Source organism: Odocoileus virginianus, chromosome 34, assembly GCF_023699985.2.
Source record: "Odocoileus virginianus isolate 20LAN1187 ecotype Illinois chromosome 34, Ovbor_1.2, whole genome shotgun sequence".
Classification (NCBI taxonomy): Eukaryota; Metazoa; Chordata; class Mammalia; order Artiodactyla; family Cervidae; genus Odocoileus; species Odocoileus virginianus.
The window spans coordinates 19,758,854-19,776,370 of NC_069707.1; the positions used below are offsets into that span (position 1 = coordinate 19,758,854).

Genomic DNA, 17,517 nt, shown 5'->3' on the forward strand with positions numbered 1-17,517 from the left:
ATGGGGAGTTTGCTTTGCTTTCCTAACCCGTGTTTTTGCTTTCTCCCGGTGCCCAGCCACCGGCGGAGCCGCTAGAAGAGGCCGCAGGCCGGGCGCAGCCTCCTTCTCCGGGCGCGCGCGGCCAGAGGCCCCGGCCTGGATCAGGCTCGGGGCTCCTGGGCCGCGTGATGCAGCCCAAAAAAGGTGCAGCCTCGCACGTGTCCCCGCCGGCGCCCGGGACCCAATCGCCGCGGCCGCCCAGCGCTCGGGCCGCGTCCGCCGGTCGCAGGGACAAGGGGGACCCGGAGTTGCGCCGCCCCCGCCGCCATGCGGTTCCGCTTCGGGGTGGTGGTGTCGCCCGCCGTGGCCGGGGCCGGGCCGGAGCTGCTGGTCGTGGGGTCCCGGCCCGAGCTGGGGCGCTGGGAGCCGCGGGGGGCCGTGCGTCTGAGGCCGGCGGGTACGGCGGCGGGCGCGGGCGCGCTGGCGCTGCAGGAGCCCGGCCTGTGGCTCGGGGAGGTGGAGCTGGCGGCCGAGGAGGCGGCGCAGGACGGGGCGGAGCCGGGCCGCGTGGACACGTTCTGGTACAAGTTTCTGAAGCGCGAGCCGGGAGGAGAGCTCTCCTGGGAAGGTACGCGGGCTGCTTTGCCGCCCTGCTCCCCGCAGCCCCGGCCTCGGCCTGGGGCGGGCTCCAGCTGTCGCCGCCGCGGCTGCCCGGGCGCTCGGCCCGGATCTCGGGCTTCGCCCGCCGCCCGGACTGCCCGGGCGCCCTGAGCTGACCCTGGTCTGGCCGCCCAGCTGTCGCCATCAGGCCGGCGTGCGGCTCCCGACAGGTTCCCCTGGTGGGGGCGGTGTCCCCGGCCCCCCGTCCGTTCGGTCTCTTCTCCTCCGCGGTCTTTCCCACACAACCCGGGACCTGGTGTCTTGCCCCCGCCGCCCCGGCGCTCGGGCCTCCGCCCGCCTGGCCCCCTGCGTCCTCTCCGAGGGCGTCCCCGGGTTCGCTGGGCCCCGCCGCTCCTGGGTTTTGCTCCTCATCTCCGCCGTGACTGTTTTGTGCCCTCCTTTTCCTGCCCCGATTCACTAAAAAAATGACCCAACCGGTAAAGCTAGCCTTGTCGCTAATCCTAAACGGCAGCATGCTGCTTGGTGTATTTTGTTTTTCTTCTTTTCCATTTGAGACTGAACTAATGGCAAGACGGTGAGCGTTTTCTCTTTTCGAATTTTTTCCCCCAAACCCCGAATATGTGGCTTCCCTGGTGTCCCAGAAGGTAAAGAATCCGCCTGCCGTGCGGGAGAACTGGGTTCGATCCCTGGGTTGGGAAGATCCCCTGCAGGAGGACATAGCAACCCACTCCAGTATTCTTGCCTGGAGAATCCCCGTGGACAGAGGAGCCTGGCGGGCTGTAGCCCACGGGATCACAAGGAGTCGGACACGACTGAGCGACTAAGCACAGCATAATTTGGCAGTTGAGATATGATCCGATTTCTTAAAATACAAAAACAATACATGCTGGCCCGAAAAAAAAAAAGGGCAAAAACATGTACAAAAGTAAAAACTTGTTTCCTCCTTTCACCCTAAGCCCACGTGTACCAATATATGACGTGTCTGTTTATCTCACACAATTTGTATAATATATTATTCTACTTCTTGCCTCTTGCTCTGCAACATGTTGCAAAAACTTTAGTGTTACTCCATGTAGATATATTTCATTTTCTAAATGGTAAGGAAATGTTCTGTATCCACCAGTGTGCATTTAGATTGCTTTCTGTCTTCTGTTGTAAACAGTAATAGCTTAATTGAAAGTCCTTGTATAATGTTGTCTTTGAGCATTTGGGAATGTCCTTGTAGGGTAGATTCTGAGAAGTGAAATTGTTAGGTCAAAGAGTAGCTGTGTTTTACATTTCAGTAGTAGTAGTGTTAGTTGCTCAGTTGTGTCCGACTCTTTGCAACCCCATAGACTGTTGCACGCCAGGCTCCTCTGTCCATGGAATTTTTCAGGCAAGAATACTGGAGTGGGCAGCTTTTCCCTTCTCCAGGGCATCTTCCCCACCTAGGAACCCAACCCAGGTCTCCTGCATTGCAGGCAGATTCTTTACCATCTGAACCACCAAAGAATAAGGGCTGCCAAATTATTCCCTGAAAAAGTGATGCCAAGTGTAGACTCTGGCCCGTGTGTGAATGTAGGCAGCCCTTTCTTTAATGAAGTGTGCGGAGTAGGGGCCTGGAGTGTGTGTGGCTCAGTGGTTGTCTAAAGTGGATGAAAGGTCCCTGGATGAAAGGTCCCTGGAGAAGTTTATATAAGGTGGGCCATTTAGCCCATAGTGATGTGGAAACAAAGAATCCGCAAAGAGCATGAGTGTTCTGTAATATGTTTATATGGTATCCTTGTTCCTCTTTTTGTACCCACTGAGTTTCATAGTCTGGTACCATTTATTGTCCTTTTGTGTTACCATGCCAGAATTGAAAGGTACTCTCATCAATTATGCCCTTCTTTATAGGATATTCTATTATTAGTAGTATTACATAGTTATTTTCATAATAAAGTACTATGTGATAATTTTAATAAAAATTAAGATGGTTAAAAACAAAGTTCTTCCCTTTCCTGAGTCCCCCTCCTTTTCTAGTTTTAGTTTTTCTGAAGTCTCCCAAATTCAGATAGTCTTCTGAATTTCTTAATGTATCAACTTGAATTTTTCTATTTTTAAGTTTTCTGAGAGTTGCCACATGAATTATATGTTATACTTTGAAATTAGACAATGTCTACTGACAACTGCTGTATACCTATAAAATTAGCCATCTTGCTTACTGTGAAATATGAGAAATTTAGCTCAGGTTCATTATCTCTCTCCTCCCTGCTGATTTTTATATTATTATTTTCCATTATACTCATGTAGTTTACTGTTGACTTTCTATTATATAGAAATTTCTGTATTATACTTCTTTTATATAGAAAGTTGCATGTGTGCATGCTAAGTCACTTCAGTCGTGTCTGATACTTTGTGGCCCTATGAACTGTGGCCCCCTCCCCAGGCTCCTCTGTCCATGGGATTCTGCAGGCAAGAATACTGGAGTAGGTTGCCATGCCTTTCTCCAGGGGATCTTCCCAACCCAGGGATAGAACTTGTGTCTCTTATGTCGCCTGGATTGTCAAGCAGGTTTTTTACCACCAGCGCCACCTGGGGAGCCCATGTGTATATAAAAGGTTAAGAAAAATAACACCTGCCCATTCCTTTCCTTTTCCTTACTTTGGTTAATCATTGTTTCTATGTTAAGGTCTGTATAATTTGTATTTTGTTTTATAATTGTTACTATGCCATTTTGTTTTAGGCTGATAGATTGATTCGAAGAATTGTAAGTTAACAGACAGAATAAGGAGAAGCAGCGTAGCCAACGTTTAAGAGCAGGGATTCTAGAGCCAGAATGTCTAACTTCACCAACCAGTGTGTGACCTTGGGCAAGTCGCTTAACTTTACTATGCTACTGTTGAAATCTAAAGAGCTTAGGATAGGACATATGTTAAGTGTTAAATAAGTGTTACTTGTTATTTTTACTATTATGACTGGGAAATAATTATTGCAGAACCAAGTAGTGCAATTTCACTAATTAAAAAGTTTAGAAATATAATTCTGTGACATGAAACCTGTGTACCAGGAGGAAAAGTTCTTTTACACTATAAATAATGCTCAGATTTTGTTTAAAATGATATCAGAGTTCATTTTACTTTATATTTGAGTGGCAATGTTCTTTTACACCTTGTTTTAAACTTTATAGTTACTTTTTAAAAACAGGAACAGCACATTGATCTCAAAATTTCTTAGCTCAAATGAACTATCTGATGAATGCAAATTCCTCACTTTTTGAAAACATTCTGTTCCTTGAAGATTTGGGGGTTTTGTTCTAATTTTCACTAACATTGATATATATCTTTCTGAACACAGCCATCTGGGATTTATAGTATTGTTGTTGTTTTTAATTGGACTTCTGTGTTAGTTGCATTGTTTAGGATTCCACATTTTCCGCTTTCTTGAATATCTTAGCCCTTTCATTTGATCAGCAAGTGAGAGATAAGCTACCTGAGTTCTTAAATGCCTGAAAAGGTCTTCATCTTGCTTTCACATTTGATTAGTCATCTGGTAGAGTATTCTAGTATGAAAATGTTCACTTTGAAGGCACTGCCTCAGTACCTTCTAGCACCAGTTGTAGTTGATAATTGTCATGTCAAAGTAAGTCCATTTCTTTGTAGGCAATTTTTTTTTTTTCCTCCTTAAAGCTTAAAAACTTCCTTACATTATTTTACCGGCTTGTATCTGAGTCTTTTGTTGTTGCTGTTCTCATGACTTGACAATTGGTTGGCTTTTTGGATTCCAGGAATTATTTTTTTTACTAATGGAAACTTTCTATTGTTTCTTTATTTCCTCCTCTCTATTTTCTCTGGTCTTTCCTCTGATGTGTCTTACTCATATGTACCTTCTGCTTTTATGTGAGTATCTCTTAGCATTTCTCCTGTGTTTTCCATCTTTTGTTTGGATAGTTTTCACCGACTATGTTTCCAGATCACTGTTTTGTTTTTAATACTACCCATTCCATTATTTACTTATATACTAAAATTTTTTTTTGACAGTTTTAATCTCCCACATTTTTCTGTTATTCTCTTATTTCTTTTTTTCTAGAGCGGGTTTGTCTTCCTGTATGGATAATTTATATTTAAATCTTTCTGAGGACATTAAATAGAATTGATTAAAAATTATTTTTGTCTTGCGTTAACTTTTTGTCCCTTCTCCCATAGCAATATACTTTTTAATGCTAAAAGGTTTTCCTCAAGTGTCTGGTAATCTTTAGGTGACCATTTATTTTTATGAATAAAGCTTATGTTGATTTGTAGAGGCAGTTGTGCTGGATCCCTGCTGAAGTTGCTTAGGTTTATCCAAAATCTCCTCTAAATGGAAGGACACTCATGGGATATTGTGTAATTTGGCAGATTTTGTGGAGGGGAAAGTTTCTTCACTTAGGGTTAAAGGGTGAAGATCCAGAGGACTCCTGGTCCTTATCATTAACAAAGCAAAACAAAGCAAAGCAAACAAAAACGTGACTATAGGAAGAAATATTTCAGTCTATTTTATTCCCGAATGGTGCTCCCTTTATCTTTTACCTCCAAGTCAGTTGGTGGGTACATAGTTCTCTCAAGATCTGTTCTGTCCAGATCTCTAGACCCTAGACCTCTTCTTGGGTCCTTTCCAGGAAAACCATTCCCTCCTATATTTATAGCATAGTTATTTCATGTTAAAGATGAGGTAGAGTGGCAGGAGGCAGGTGGGAGACCTTCAGCTCTTTTTCAGGTTGGCATCTATTTGTTAAGTCTCTTCTTACAAGTCTTTCTTCTTCTTTTTAAAAAATATTGGTTTATTTATTGATGCCATTCCCCATGGCATGTAGATCTTAGGTCCCCGACTAAGGATCAAACCCATGCCCCTGCAGTGGGGATTGAGGAGTCTTAACCACTGAACCACCAGGGAAGTCCCACATGTCTTTCTTAACTACTTTTTAATTCTTTCTCTTGGCACCTGTTCCTTTCCTTATATCTCTTTAATAGTTTAAAATTGCATTAGTTATAGTGACTTGGACTCTTAATTATAAGTAATAAAAACAGTATGAACAGTAGGAAGGAGGATCTCCCCCATCCAAAAAATGTGGACTCTGTGAGAAGCAGTTTGGAATGCAATAGACTGCAAATAGGGCTTCCCTGGTAGCTCAGCTGGTAAAGAATCCTCCTGCAATGCAGGAGACCTGGGTTCGATCCCTGGGTTGGGAAGATCCCCTGGAGGAGGGCATGGCAACAGGCTGCAAGTTAACAGAAAACATAACAAACAATTGCTTAAACAAATAAGGGTTAGTTTTTGTACTGCAAAAAGTTCATAGGTAGGTGATAGGGGTAATGGTTCATAGCTTGTGTATATCAGTTAAGGTGCCATTGCATTTTCTTAGCTTTTCCCTCAAGGCTACAGCTGCTGTTCTCATCATCACATCTGCATTCAGTAGAATAAGGGAGGAGAGGGAAGGGTGGAAATGTCAGCCGTAGGCATCCCCTTTAATCTAGAAAGCATTAACTTTGCTGGCGCTCTCCCTAACCTTCAACACACGTACAGGTTTACCTTGCTTTATTGCACTTCACTTTGTTGAGCTTTGCAGATGTTACTTTTTTTTTTTTTGCATTGAGGATTTGTGGCAACTTTGTGTTAAACACATCTGTTGGTGCCATTTATAAAGTGCTCACTTCATGTCTCTGTGTCACATTTTGATAATTCTTGGCAATACTTCAAACTTTTTCATTATTATTATATTTTTTATCCTTCTGGGAAAGAGTCACCATCCTGGATGCCATTAAGAACATTTGTGATTCATGGAAATAGGTCAAAATATCAATATTAACAGAAGTTTGGGGGAAGCTGATTCCAGCCTTCATGGATGACTTTGAGGGGTTCAAGGCTTCAGTGGAAGAAGTATCGGCAGATATAGTGGAAATAGCAAGAGAACTCAAATTAGAAGTGGAGCCTGAAGATGTGACTCAGTTGCTTCAATTTCATGGTAAGACTTTCCCGATGAGGAACTGTTTCTTATGGATAAACAAAGAAGATGGTTTCTTGAAATAGAATCTACTCCTGGCAAGATGTCATGAAATCTTGCTGAAATGACAAGAGGATATTTAGAATATTACATAAACTTAATTGATAAAGCAGCAACAGGGCTTGAGAAGATTGGCTCTAGTTTTGAAAGAAGCCCTGTCGTGGGTCAAAGGCTGTCAAATAGCATTGCATGCTTCAGAAATGTTGTTCATGAAAGAGTCAGTTGACGTGGAAAATTTCACTGTTGTCTTTTTTTTTTTTTTTTTTTTTTAAGAAATTGCTACAACCACTCCAGCTTTTACCAACCACCATCCTAATAGGTCAGTAGTCGTCAGCATCAAGGCAAGACCCTCCACCAGCAAAAAAGGTTATAACTTGGTGAAGGTACAGATGATGGTCAGCGTTTTTAGCAATAGAGTGTGTTTAAACTAAGGTATTTAAGTTGTTTTTAAAATTTGCCTTATTTTGATATTTGCTTTATTTTGATAGCCTGGAACTGAATTGGCAATGTCATTAAGGCAGGCCTATAGTTCTTTTTCATGTTTATAATTGGACAGAACTGTTGTACTGGGCTACATCTACTGCAAAAGAGACTGAAAAAGTCCTAATGAAAAAATCAGTCATTTCTCCAAAGAGCTCTGGTTTGTTTTATCATAGAATGGTATTAAAAACCACCCCTTTGTCCTCATGAAGGGGCTATGAGCCATGCCATGCAGGGCCCCCCAAGATGGATGGGTCATAGCAAAGAGTTCTGACAAAACAGGGGCCACTGGAGAATGAAATGGCAACTCACTCCAGTATTCTTGCCTGAAGAACCCCATGTAGAGTCTGAAAAGGCAAAAAGATATGACACCAGAGCCCCCTCAGGTCAGAAGGTGTTCAATATGCAATTGGGGAAGAACAGAGGACAATTACTAATAGCTCCAGTAAGAATGAAAGTGGCTGGGCCAAAGCAAAAATGATGCTCAGCTGTAGATGTGTCTCATGGTAAAACTAAAGTCTGATGCTATAAAGAACAATATTGTATAGGAACCTGGAATGTTAGGTCCACAAATCAAGGAAAATTGGATATGGTCAAGCAGGAGATGGCAAGAGTGAACACCAACATTTTAGGAATCAGTGAACTAAAATGGATGGGAATGGGTGATTTTAATTCAGATGACCATTACATCTACTACTGTGGGCAAGAATCCCTCAGAAGAAATGGAGTAGTCCTCACAGTCAAAAAAAGAGTAAGAAATGCAGTGTGTGCTACGTGCTAAGTCATTTCAGTCGTGTCCAACTCTTTGCAATCCTATGGTCTATGATTTGCCAGGTTTTTCTGTCCATGGGATTCTCCAGGCAAGAATCTTGGTATTGGTTGCCATTTCCTCCTCCAGGGGACCTTCCTGACCAAGGATCAGAACCTGTGTCTCTTGTGTCTCCTGCCTTGGCAGGTGGGTTCTTTACCAATAATGCCACCTGGGAAGCTCAAGAAATGCAGTACTTGGGTGCACTCTCCAAAAGTGACAGAATGATCTCAGTTTTTTTTCCAAGGAAAACCATTCAACATCACAGTAGTCCAAGTCTATACTCCAAGCACTGATGCTTAAGAAGCTGAAGTTGACCTGTTCTGTGAAGACCTACAGCACCTTCTAGAACTAACACCAGAAAAAGGTGTCATTTTCATCATAGGAAATTGGAATGCAAAAGAAGAAAGTCAAGGGATATTCAGAATAACAGGTAAGTTTGGCCTTGGAATACAAAATGAAGCAGGGCAAAGGCTAACAGAGCTTTGTCAAGAGAACACACTGGTCACAGCAAACACCATTTTTCAACAACACACGAGTTGACTGTACGCATGGACATCACCAGATGGTCAATACTGAAATCAGATTGATATGTTCTTTGCAGCCATAGATAGAAAAGCTCTATGCAGTCAACAGAAACAAGATCTGAAACTGACTGTGGCACTCTGTCTACCAGATGTACTCCCTTGAATCTATTTGTCACCTTCACTGAATAATCATAAGGGATTTGATTTAAGTCATATTTGAATGGCCTAGTGGTGTTCCCTACTTTCTTCAATTTAAGACTAAATTTTGCAATAGATGTAGCCAGTACAACAGTTCTGGTTTTGTCCATTTTTTGGATTTTAATCATTCTAATAGGTGTGCCATGGTATTTCACTGTTTTAATTTGCAATGCTCTAAAAATAAATTATATTATTTCTGTAAATACTTATTTGCCATCTGTATAACATCTTTAATTGCATGTCTGCTCAGTTCTTTTCTCTATTTTTAGTTGGTTATTTCCTTGTTACTGATTTTTAAGAATTCTTTGTGTATTTCATATTCAAATTCCTAAGAGATATAGTATCTGCAAACATTTCCTCCCTGTCTATGACTTGTCTTTCTATTCTCTTAGTAGTGTCTTTTACCATGAAAAACTTTTAATTTTAATTCAGTCCAGTTGACCACTTTTTCCTTTCCTGGATAGTGCTTATTGTTTTTTAATTAAAATACTCTTCCCCAAATCCAAGGTCATCTAGATTTTCTCATATGTTATCTTCTAGAAGCTTTATAATTTTGCACTTTATTTGCAGGTCTATAATCCATTTTGTGTTAATTTTTATGTGTGGTATATGGTCTGTATCTAGGTTTTTTTTTTTTTTTCTTCTGCATTTGAAAGTGAAAGTGAAGGTGCTCAGTTGTGTCCGACTCTTTGCAACCCCATGGACTGCATATGAGTGTCCAATTTTCCCAGCACCGTTTGTTGAAAATACTATCCTGTCTTGTTTGAATTGCCTTAATCAAAAATAGGTTGTATTTGCACAGATCTACTTCTGGGCTCTTTATTTAGGTCCACTAATCTGTGTCTGTTGTTGTACCATATCACAGTGTTGATCACTATAGCTTTATACTAATCTTGAGATAGTGTAGCGTGAGTCCCCCGAGTTTGTTCTTCTTCAGTATTGTGTTGGCTTTTCTTGGTCTTTTGCTTTTCGTATGTATTTTAGAATCAATGTATTGAATCTACAGAATGGCTTGCTGTAATTTTGATTAGGATTGCATGGAATCTGTAGATCAAGTTCAGGAGAATTGACATATCAACACTATTAAGTCTTGCTATCTGTGAACATGGAATACATTTCCATTTAATTAGGTCTTTGTGCAGACTTTCCTGGTGGTTCAGTGGTTAAAACTCCATGGTCCTAATGCAGGGGGCATGGTTTAAATCCCTGGTCAGGGAACTAGATCCTGCACGTGGCAATAAAGATCCCAAGTGCTGCAACTAAGGCCCAGTGTAGACAAATAAATTTTAAAAATGTAATTAAGTCTTTCTTTTACCAATGTTTTGTAGTTTCCAAATACAGATTTTACACGTTTCATTAGATTTATACATAAGTTTTTTTTTTAAATGGGGGGTGATATTTTTGATGGTGTATTTAAAAACTTTTCAATCTTAAGTTTCAATTGTTCATTGATAGTATATAGAAAAAATTGACTTTTGTATCTGTTGATTTTTGTTTCGATGGTAGACATTGTAATTTTACATTGTTTTCAAGAAAGTTTGGGATTTTTCTTTGTAGCAGTTCTTTATTGATTAGCTTGTCCCTTTTGAGGTTTATCTTGAAGGTTTATAAGATCATGGCCCAGTAGCTTTTACTATAGAGCTAGTTTAGCCCTACTACTGAGCAATGATCCCTCTACATTTTCTCCTGGTTGCTTCATGTATTAAATAATATCTTCTCATTCTATTTTGTGGAAACTCAAATGTTTCCCAGCTCTCTGTGAGCTGTGCTAATTCTTTGGCTTACAATTTTTAGAAATTTCTCTTTTCTTGCCATTTGTTTGTGATATGGCTCTGTCAAATTCCAACTTACACATCCGCAGATAGGCATGAAACCAAAGCATCTAAGAGACCTTTATGAAGATTTATGGACCTCACCATATAGCTTTCTCCTCTCTAGAATTAGGCCCTACAAATTCTAGTCAGTTTATTCTCCCTATATTTATATTTCTAGTTCCTCAGTCAGAGACACCGTTGGATGCTATTTGGAATTCCATCCCTGTGTCACGGCTCAGAATTTCTCTACAGGCAGGAAATCCATGGCATTCATATTGTTCCCCTTGTCTTTTTTTCTTTTCTCAAAGATATCTGTTCTGTACTGCCTTTTGTTCAACATCCAAAAAACGTTGTTCATGTATTTTGCCATTTTTTAAGTTGTTGCTTTCACAGGCAGAAGTCTCTGTAACTTGTCTAACAAGTCGAAGTTTGCTGCTGAGCTGTGAAAGATGCTGGGATTCTTGGCCTCCAGAGGAGAGGAATTCAATCCGGGGCCAGTGATGAGGCTTGATCGCTCAGAGCTTTTGAGTAATAAAGTTTTATTAAAGTATAAAAGAGATAGACAAAGCTTCTGACACAGACATCAGAAAGGAGCAGAAAGAGTGCCAACCCCTCCTCCCCCCACTAGTCTTTAGCCAGATGTTTTATGTCTGTTAGAAAGCTGTTAATCAGATTAGAGACACCTCAAGGCTGATGGTGTTTCACCAGGCCCCTCTCCCACAATAGGCATTTTTTCTTTTTTTTTGCATATCCTTTTTATTTTTATTAGTTGGAGGCTAATTACTTTACAATATTGTAGTGGGTTTTGTCATACATTGACATGAATCAGCCATGGAATTACATGTATTCCCCATCCCCATGCCCCCTCCCACCTCCTTCTCTACCCGATTCCTCTGGGTCTTCCCAGTGCACCAGGCCCGAGCACTTGTCTCATGCATCCAGCCTGGGCTGGTGATCAGTTTCACTATAGATAATATGCATGCTGTTCTTTCAAAACATCCCACCCTCACCTTCTCCCATAGAGTCCAAAAGTCTGTTCTATACATCTGTGTCTCTTTTTCTGTCTTGCATATAGGGTTATCGTTACCATCTTTCTAAATTCCATATATATGCGTTAGTATACTGTGTTGGTGTTTATCTTTCTGGCTTACTTCACTCTGTATAATGGGCTCCAGTTTCATCCATCTCATTAGAACTGATTCAAATGAATTCTTTTTAATGGCGGAGTAATATTCCATGGTGTATATGTACCACAGCTTCCTTATCCATTCGTCTGCTGATGGGCATCTAGGTTGCTTCCATGTCCTGGCTATTATAAACAGTGCTGCGATGAACATTGGGGTGCATGTGTCTCTTTCAGATCTGGTTTCCTCGGTGTGTATGCCCAGAAGTGGGATTGCTGGGTCATTTGGCAGTTCTATTTCCAGTTTTTAAAGAAATCTCCACACTGTTTTCCATAGTGGCTGTACTAGTTTGCATTCCCACCAACAGTGTAAGAGGGTTCCCTTTTCTCCACACCCTCTCCAGAATTTATTGCTTGTAGACTTTTAGATAGCAGCCATCCTGACTGGCGTGTAATGGTACCTCATTGTGGTTTTGATTTGCATTTCTCTGATAATGAGTGATGTTGAGCATCTTTTCATGTGTTTGTTAGCCATCTGTATGTCTTCCTTGGGGAAATGTCTGTTTAGTTCTTTGGCCCATTTTTTGATTGGGTCATTTATTTTTCTGGAATTGAGCTGGAGGAGTTGCTTGTATATTTTTGAGATTAATCATCTGTTGCTTCATTTGCTATTATTTTCTCCCAATCTGAGGGCTGTCTTTTCACCTTACTTATAGTTTCCTTTGTTGTGCAAAAGCTTTTAACTTTCACTAGGTCCCATTTGTTCATTTTTGCTTTTATTTCCAATATTCTTGGAGGTGGGTCATAGAGGATCCTGCTGTGATTTATGTCGGAGAGTGTTTTGCCTATGTTCTCCTCTAGGAGTTTTATAGTTTCTGGTCTTACATTTAGATCTTTAATCCATTTTGAGTTTATTTTTGTGTATGGTGTTAGAAAGTGTTCTAGTTTCATTCTTTTACAGGTGGTTGACCAGTTTTCCCAGCACCACTTGTTAAAGAGGTTGTCTTTTTTCCATTGTATATCTTTGCCTCTTTTGTTGAAGATAAGGTGTCCATAGGTTCGTGGATTTATCTCTGGGCTTTCTATTTTGTTCCATTGATCTATATTTCTGTCTTTGTGCCAGTACCATACTGTCTTGATGACTGTGGCTTTGTAGTAGAGTCTGAAGTCAGGCAGGTTGATTCCTCCAGTTCCATTCTTCTTTCTCAAGATTACTTTTGGCTATTCGAGGTTTTTTGTATTTCCATACAAATTGTGAAATTATTTGTTCAGTTCTGTGAAAAATACCGTTGGTAGCTTGATAGGGATTGCATTGAATCTATAGATTGCTTTGGGTTGAATAGCCATTTTGACAATATTGATTCTTCCAATCCATGAACACGGTATGTTTCTCCATCTGTTTGTGTCCTCTTTGATTTCTTTCATCAGTGTTTTATAGTTTTCTATGTATAGGTCTTTTGTTTCTTTAGGTAGATATACTCCTAAGTATTTTATTCTTTTTGTTGCAATGGTGAATAGTATTGTTTCCTTAATTTCTCTTTCTGTTTTCTCATTGTTAGTGTATAGGAATGCAAGGGATTTCTGTGTGTTAATTTTATATCTTGCCACATTACTATATTCATTGATTAGCTCTAGTAATTTTCTGGTAGAGTCTTTAGGGTTTTCTATGTAGAGGATCATGTCATCTGCAAACAGCGAGAGTTTCACCTCTTCTTTTCCTATCTGGATTCCTTTCACTTCTTTTTCTGCTCTGATTGCTGTGGCCAAAACTTCCAACACTATGTTGAATAGTAATGGTGAGAGTGGGCACCCTTGTCTTGTTCCTGATTTCAGGGGAAATGCTTTCAATTTTTCACCATTGAGGGTAATGCTTGCTATGGGTTTGTCACATATAGCTTTTATTTATGTTGAGGTATGTTCCTTCTATTCCTGCTTTCTGTAGAGTTTTAATCATAAATGGATGTTGAATTTTGTCAAAGGCTTTTTCTGCATCTATTGAGATAATCATATGGTTTTTATCTTTCAATTTGTTAATGTGGTGTATTACATTGATTGATTTGCAGATATTAAAGAATCCTTGCATTCCTGGGATAAAGCCCACTTGGTCATGATGTATGATTTTTTAAATATGTTGTTGGCTTCTGTTTGCTAGAATTTTGTTAAGGATTTTTGCATCTATATTCATCAGTGATGTTGCCCTGTAGTTTTCTTTTTTTCGTGGCATCTTTGTCTGGTTTTGGAATTAGGGTGATGGTGGCTTCATAGAATGAGTTTGGAAGTTTACCTTCTGCAATTTTCTGGAAGAGTTTGAGTAAGATAGGTGTTAGCTCTTCTCTAAATTTTTGGTAGAATTCAGCTGTGAAGCCATCTGTTCCTGGGCTTTTGTTTGCTGGAAGATTTCTGATTACAGTTTTGATTTCCTTGCTTGTGATGGCTCTGTTAAGATCTATTTCTTCCTGGTTCAGTTTTGGAAAGTTATACTTCTCTAAGAACTTGTCTATTTCTTCCAAGTTGTCCATTTTATTGGCATAGAGCTGCTGGTAGTAGTTTCTTATGATCCTTTGTATTTCAGTTTTGTCTGTTGTGATCTCTCCATTTTCATTTCTAATTTTGTTAATTTGGTTCTTCTCTCTTTGTTTCTTAATAAGTCTTGCTAATGGTTTGTCAATTTTGTTTATTTTTTCAAAAAACCAGCTTTTAGCTTTGTTGATTTTTGCTATGGTCTCTTTAGTTCCTTTTGCATTTATTTCTGCCCTAATTTTTAAGATTTCTTTCCTTCTACTAACCCTGGGGTTCTTTATTTCTTCCTTCTCTAATTGCTTTAGATGTAGAGTTAGGTTATTTATTTAACTTTTTTCTTGTTTTTTGATGTAAGCTTGTAATTCTATGAACCTTCCCCTTAGCACTGCTTTTACAGTGTCCCATAGGTTTTGGGTTGTTGTGTTTTCATTTTCATTCATTTCTATGCATATTTTGATTTCTTTTTTGATTTCTTCTATGATTTGTTGGTTATTCAGAAGCATGTTGTTTAGCCTTCATGTTTGAATTTTTAACAATTTTTTTCCTGTAATTGAGATCTAATCTTACTGCACTGTGGTCAGAAAATATGCCTGGAATGATTTCAATTTTTTTGAATTTTCCAAGACCAGATTTATGGCCCAGGATGTGATCTATTCTGGAGAAGGTTCCGTGTGCACTTGAGAAAAAGGTGAAGTTGATTGTTTTGGGGTGAAATGTCCTATAGATATCAATTAGGTCTAGCTGGTCCATTGTGTCATTTAAGGTTTGTGTTTCCTTGTTAATTTTCTGTTTAGTTTATCTATCCATAGTTGTGAGTGGGGTATTAAAGTCTCCCACTATTATTGTGTTACTATTAATTTCCTCTTTCATACTCGTTAGCGTTTGCCTTGCATATTGCGGTGCTCCTATGTTGGGTGCATATATATTTATAATTGTTATATCTTCTTCTTGGATTGATCCTTTGATCATTATGTAGTGTCCTTCTTTGTCTCTTTTCACATCCTTTATTTGAAAGTCTATTTTATCTGGATATGAGTATTGTGACTCCTGCTTTCTTTTGGTCTCCGTTTGCATGAAATATCTGCACTTCCTGTCTAGAGAAGATCCTTTAGCATTTGTTGAAGAACTGGTTTGGTGGTGCTGAATTCTCTCAGGTTTTGCTTGTCTGTAAAGCTTTTGAGTTCTCCTTCATATCTGAATGAGATCCTTGCTGGGTACAGTAATCTGGGTTGTAGGTTATTCTCTTTCATTACTTTAAATATGTCCTGCCATTCCCTTCTGGCCTGGAGGGTTTCTATTGATAGATCAGCTGTCATCCTTATGGGAATCCCTTTGTGTGTTATTTGTTGTTTCTCCCTTGCTGCTTTTAATATTTGTTCTTTGTGTTTGATCTTTGTTGATTGGATTAATATGTGTCTTGGGGTGTTTCACCTTGGGTTTATCCTGTTTGGGACTCTCTGGGTTTCTTGGACGTGGGCGGCTATTTCCTTCCCCATTTTAGGGAGGTTTTCAGCTATTATCTCCTCAAGTATTTTCTCATGACATTTCTTTTTGTCTTCTTCTTCTGGGACTCCTATGATTCGAATGTTGGGGTGTTTCACATTGTCCCAGAGGTCCCCGTGGTTGCCCTCATTTCTTTTGATTCTTTTTTCTTTTTTCCTCTCTGCTTCATTTATTCCATTATTTTATCTTCTAACTCACTTATCCTATCTTCTGTCTCCGTTATCCTACTCTTGGTTCCCTCCAGAGTGTTTTTGATCTCGTTTATTGCATTATTCATTTTTAATTGACTTTTTTAATTTCTTCTAGGTCTTTATTAAACATTTCTTGCATCTTTTCAATCTTTGTCTCCAGGCTATTTATCTGTAACTCCATTTTGTTTTCAAGATTTTTGGATCATTTTTATTATCATTATTCTAAATTGTTTTTCAGGTAGATTCCCTATCTCCTCCTCTTTTGTTTGACTTGGTGGGCATTTTTCATGTTCCTTTACCTGTTGGGTATTTCTCTGCCTTTTCATCTTGTTTAGATTGCTGTGTCTGGAGTGGGCTTTCTGTATTCTGGAGGTCTGTGGTTCCTTTTTATTGTGGAGGTTTTACCCAGTGGGTGGGGTTGGACGATTGGCTTGTCAAGGTTTCCTGGTTAGGGAAGCTTGCGTTGGTGTTGTGGTGCGTGGAACTAGATTTCTTCTCTCTGGAGTGCAATGGAGTGCCCAGTAATGAGTTTTGAGATGGGTCTGTGTGTTAGGTGTGACTTTGGGCAGCCTGTATGTTGACACTCAGGGCTGTGTTCCTGCATTGCTGGAGAATTTGCATGGTATGTCTTGCTCTAAAACTTATTGGCTCTTGGGTGGTGGTTGGTTTCAGTGTAGGTATGGAGGCTTTTGGATGGTCTCTTATTACTTAAAGTTCTATGTAGTCAGGAGTTCTCTGGTGTTCTCAGGTTTTGGGCTTAAGTCTCCTGCCTCTGGATTTCAGTTTTATTCTTCCAGTAGTCTCAAGACTTCTTCAACTATACAGCACTGATAATAAAACTTCTAGGTTAATGGCGAAAAGATTCTCCCCATTAGGGATACCCAGAGAGGTTCACAGAGTTACATGAAGAAGAGGAGAGGAAGGAGGGAGATAGAGATGAGCAGGAGGAGAGAAAGGGGGACTCAAGAGGAGAGAGACATATCTATGCAGTTGTCTGTTCCCAGAGTAGCCTCCGTAGCCCAGACACCCACAAAGATTCACAGAATTGGATTGGGAAGAGAAGGGGAAAGGAGGAAATAGAGGTGTTCTGAGGTAGAAAACAGTGAGTCAAGATTAGGAGAGAATAATCAATACACTCCTGAATAAAAATGGGAAATGAATATTGCATTCTTATATATCCACAATTTATATCATATACTGAAAAACAAAAGATTAAAAATCTAGAGTAGAGGTTAGACTCTTAAAAATACAATATTAAAAACAAAAACCAAAACACACAAAAAAACTTTAGAAATATATATGATGTTCGGTTTAAAAATAGGGCTTATCTCTTTTTTTTTTTGGTAAGGTTATAGACCCATCTATAGACCCATCTCAAATAGTGTAATGAAAATGAAAATTAAGGAGTAGTATAGGAGTAATAGAGGACTTTCAAAGGAAATAAGAGAAAAAGATAGAAAAATAGAAGAGAAAATGGAAAAAAAAAAAGGAAAAAAAAAGAAAAAATTTTTCCTAATTAAAAAAATCGTAAAAATCTATGAAAATGAAAGTTAAGGAGTAATGGGGGAGAAATAGGGAATTTTAAAAGAAAATAAAAGATAAAAAATAAAAGAGAAAAAAAAATTTTTTTTTTTTAACTTGAAAAAAAAATTTTTTTTTTAGTTAAAAAAAAAAAGTAAAAATATCTCTTAGAATTTTTCTGGAGCTGTTGCGGTCAGTGTGTGTTCAGTTCAGTTTCAGATAGCTCCTCGTTCC

At 39.6% G+C, this 17,517-nt stretch overlaps 1 protein-coding gene across 2 annotated transcripts in view; it reads left to right on the forward strand.

Moving 5' to 3' along the window:
* The first annotated feature begins 230 nt into the window (after positions 1 to 230).
* The window catches only part of EPM2A (EPM2A glucan phosphatase, laforin), a 102,712-nt gene continuing 85,425 nt past the window's right edge, over positions 231 to 17,517 (forward strand). Inside the window, exon 1 of one of the 2 annotated variants that reach the window (XM_070461712.1) lies at positions 231 to 607. In XM_070461712.1, coding sequence (XP_070317813.1) covers positions 307 to 607 — 301 coding nt within the window. In that variant the 5' untranslated portion in view covers positions 231 to 306. Of the gene's footprint in view, positions 608 to 8,204; positions 8,320 to 17,517 lie in introns of those variants that run through there. The other variant, XM_070461715.1, reaches the window with a different exon arrangement.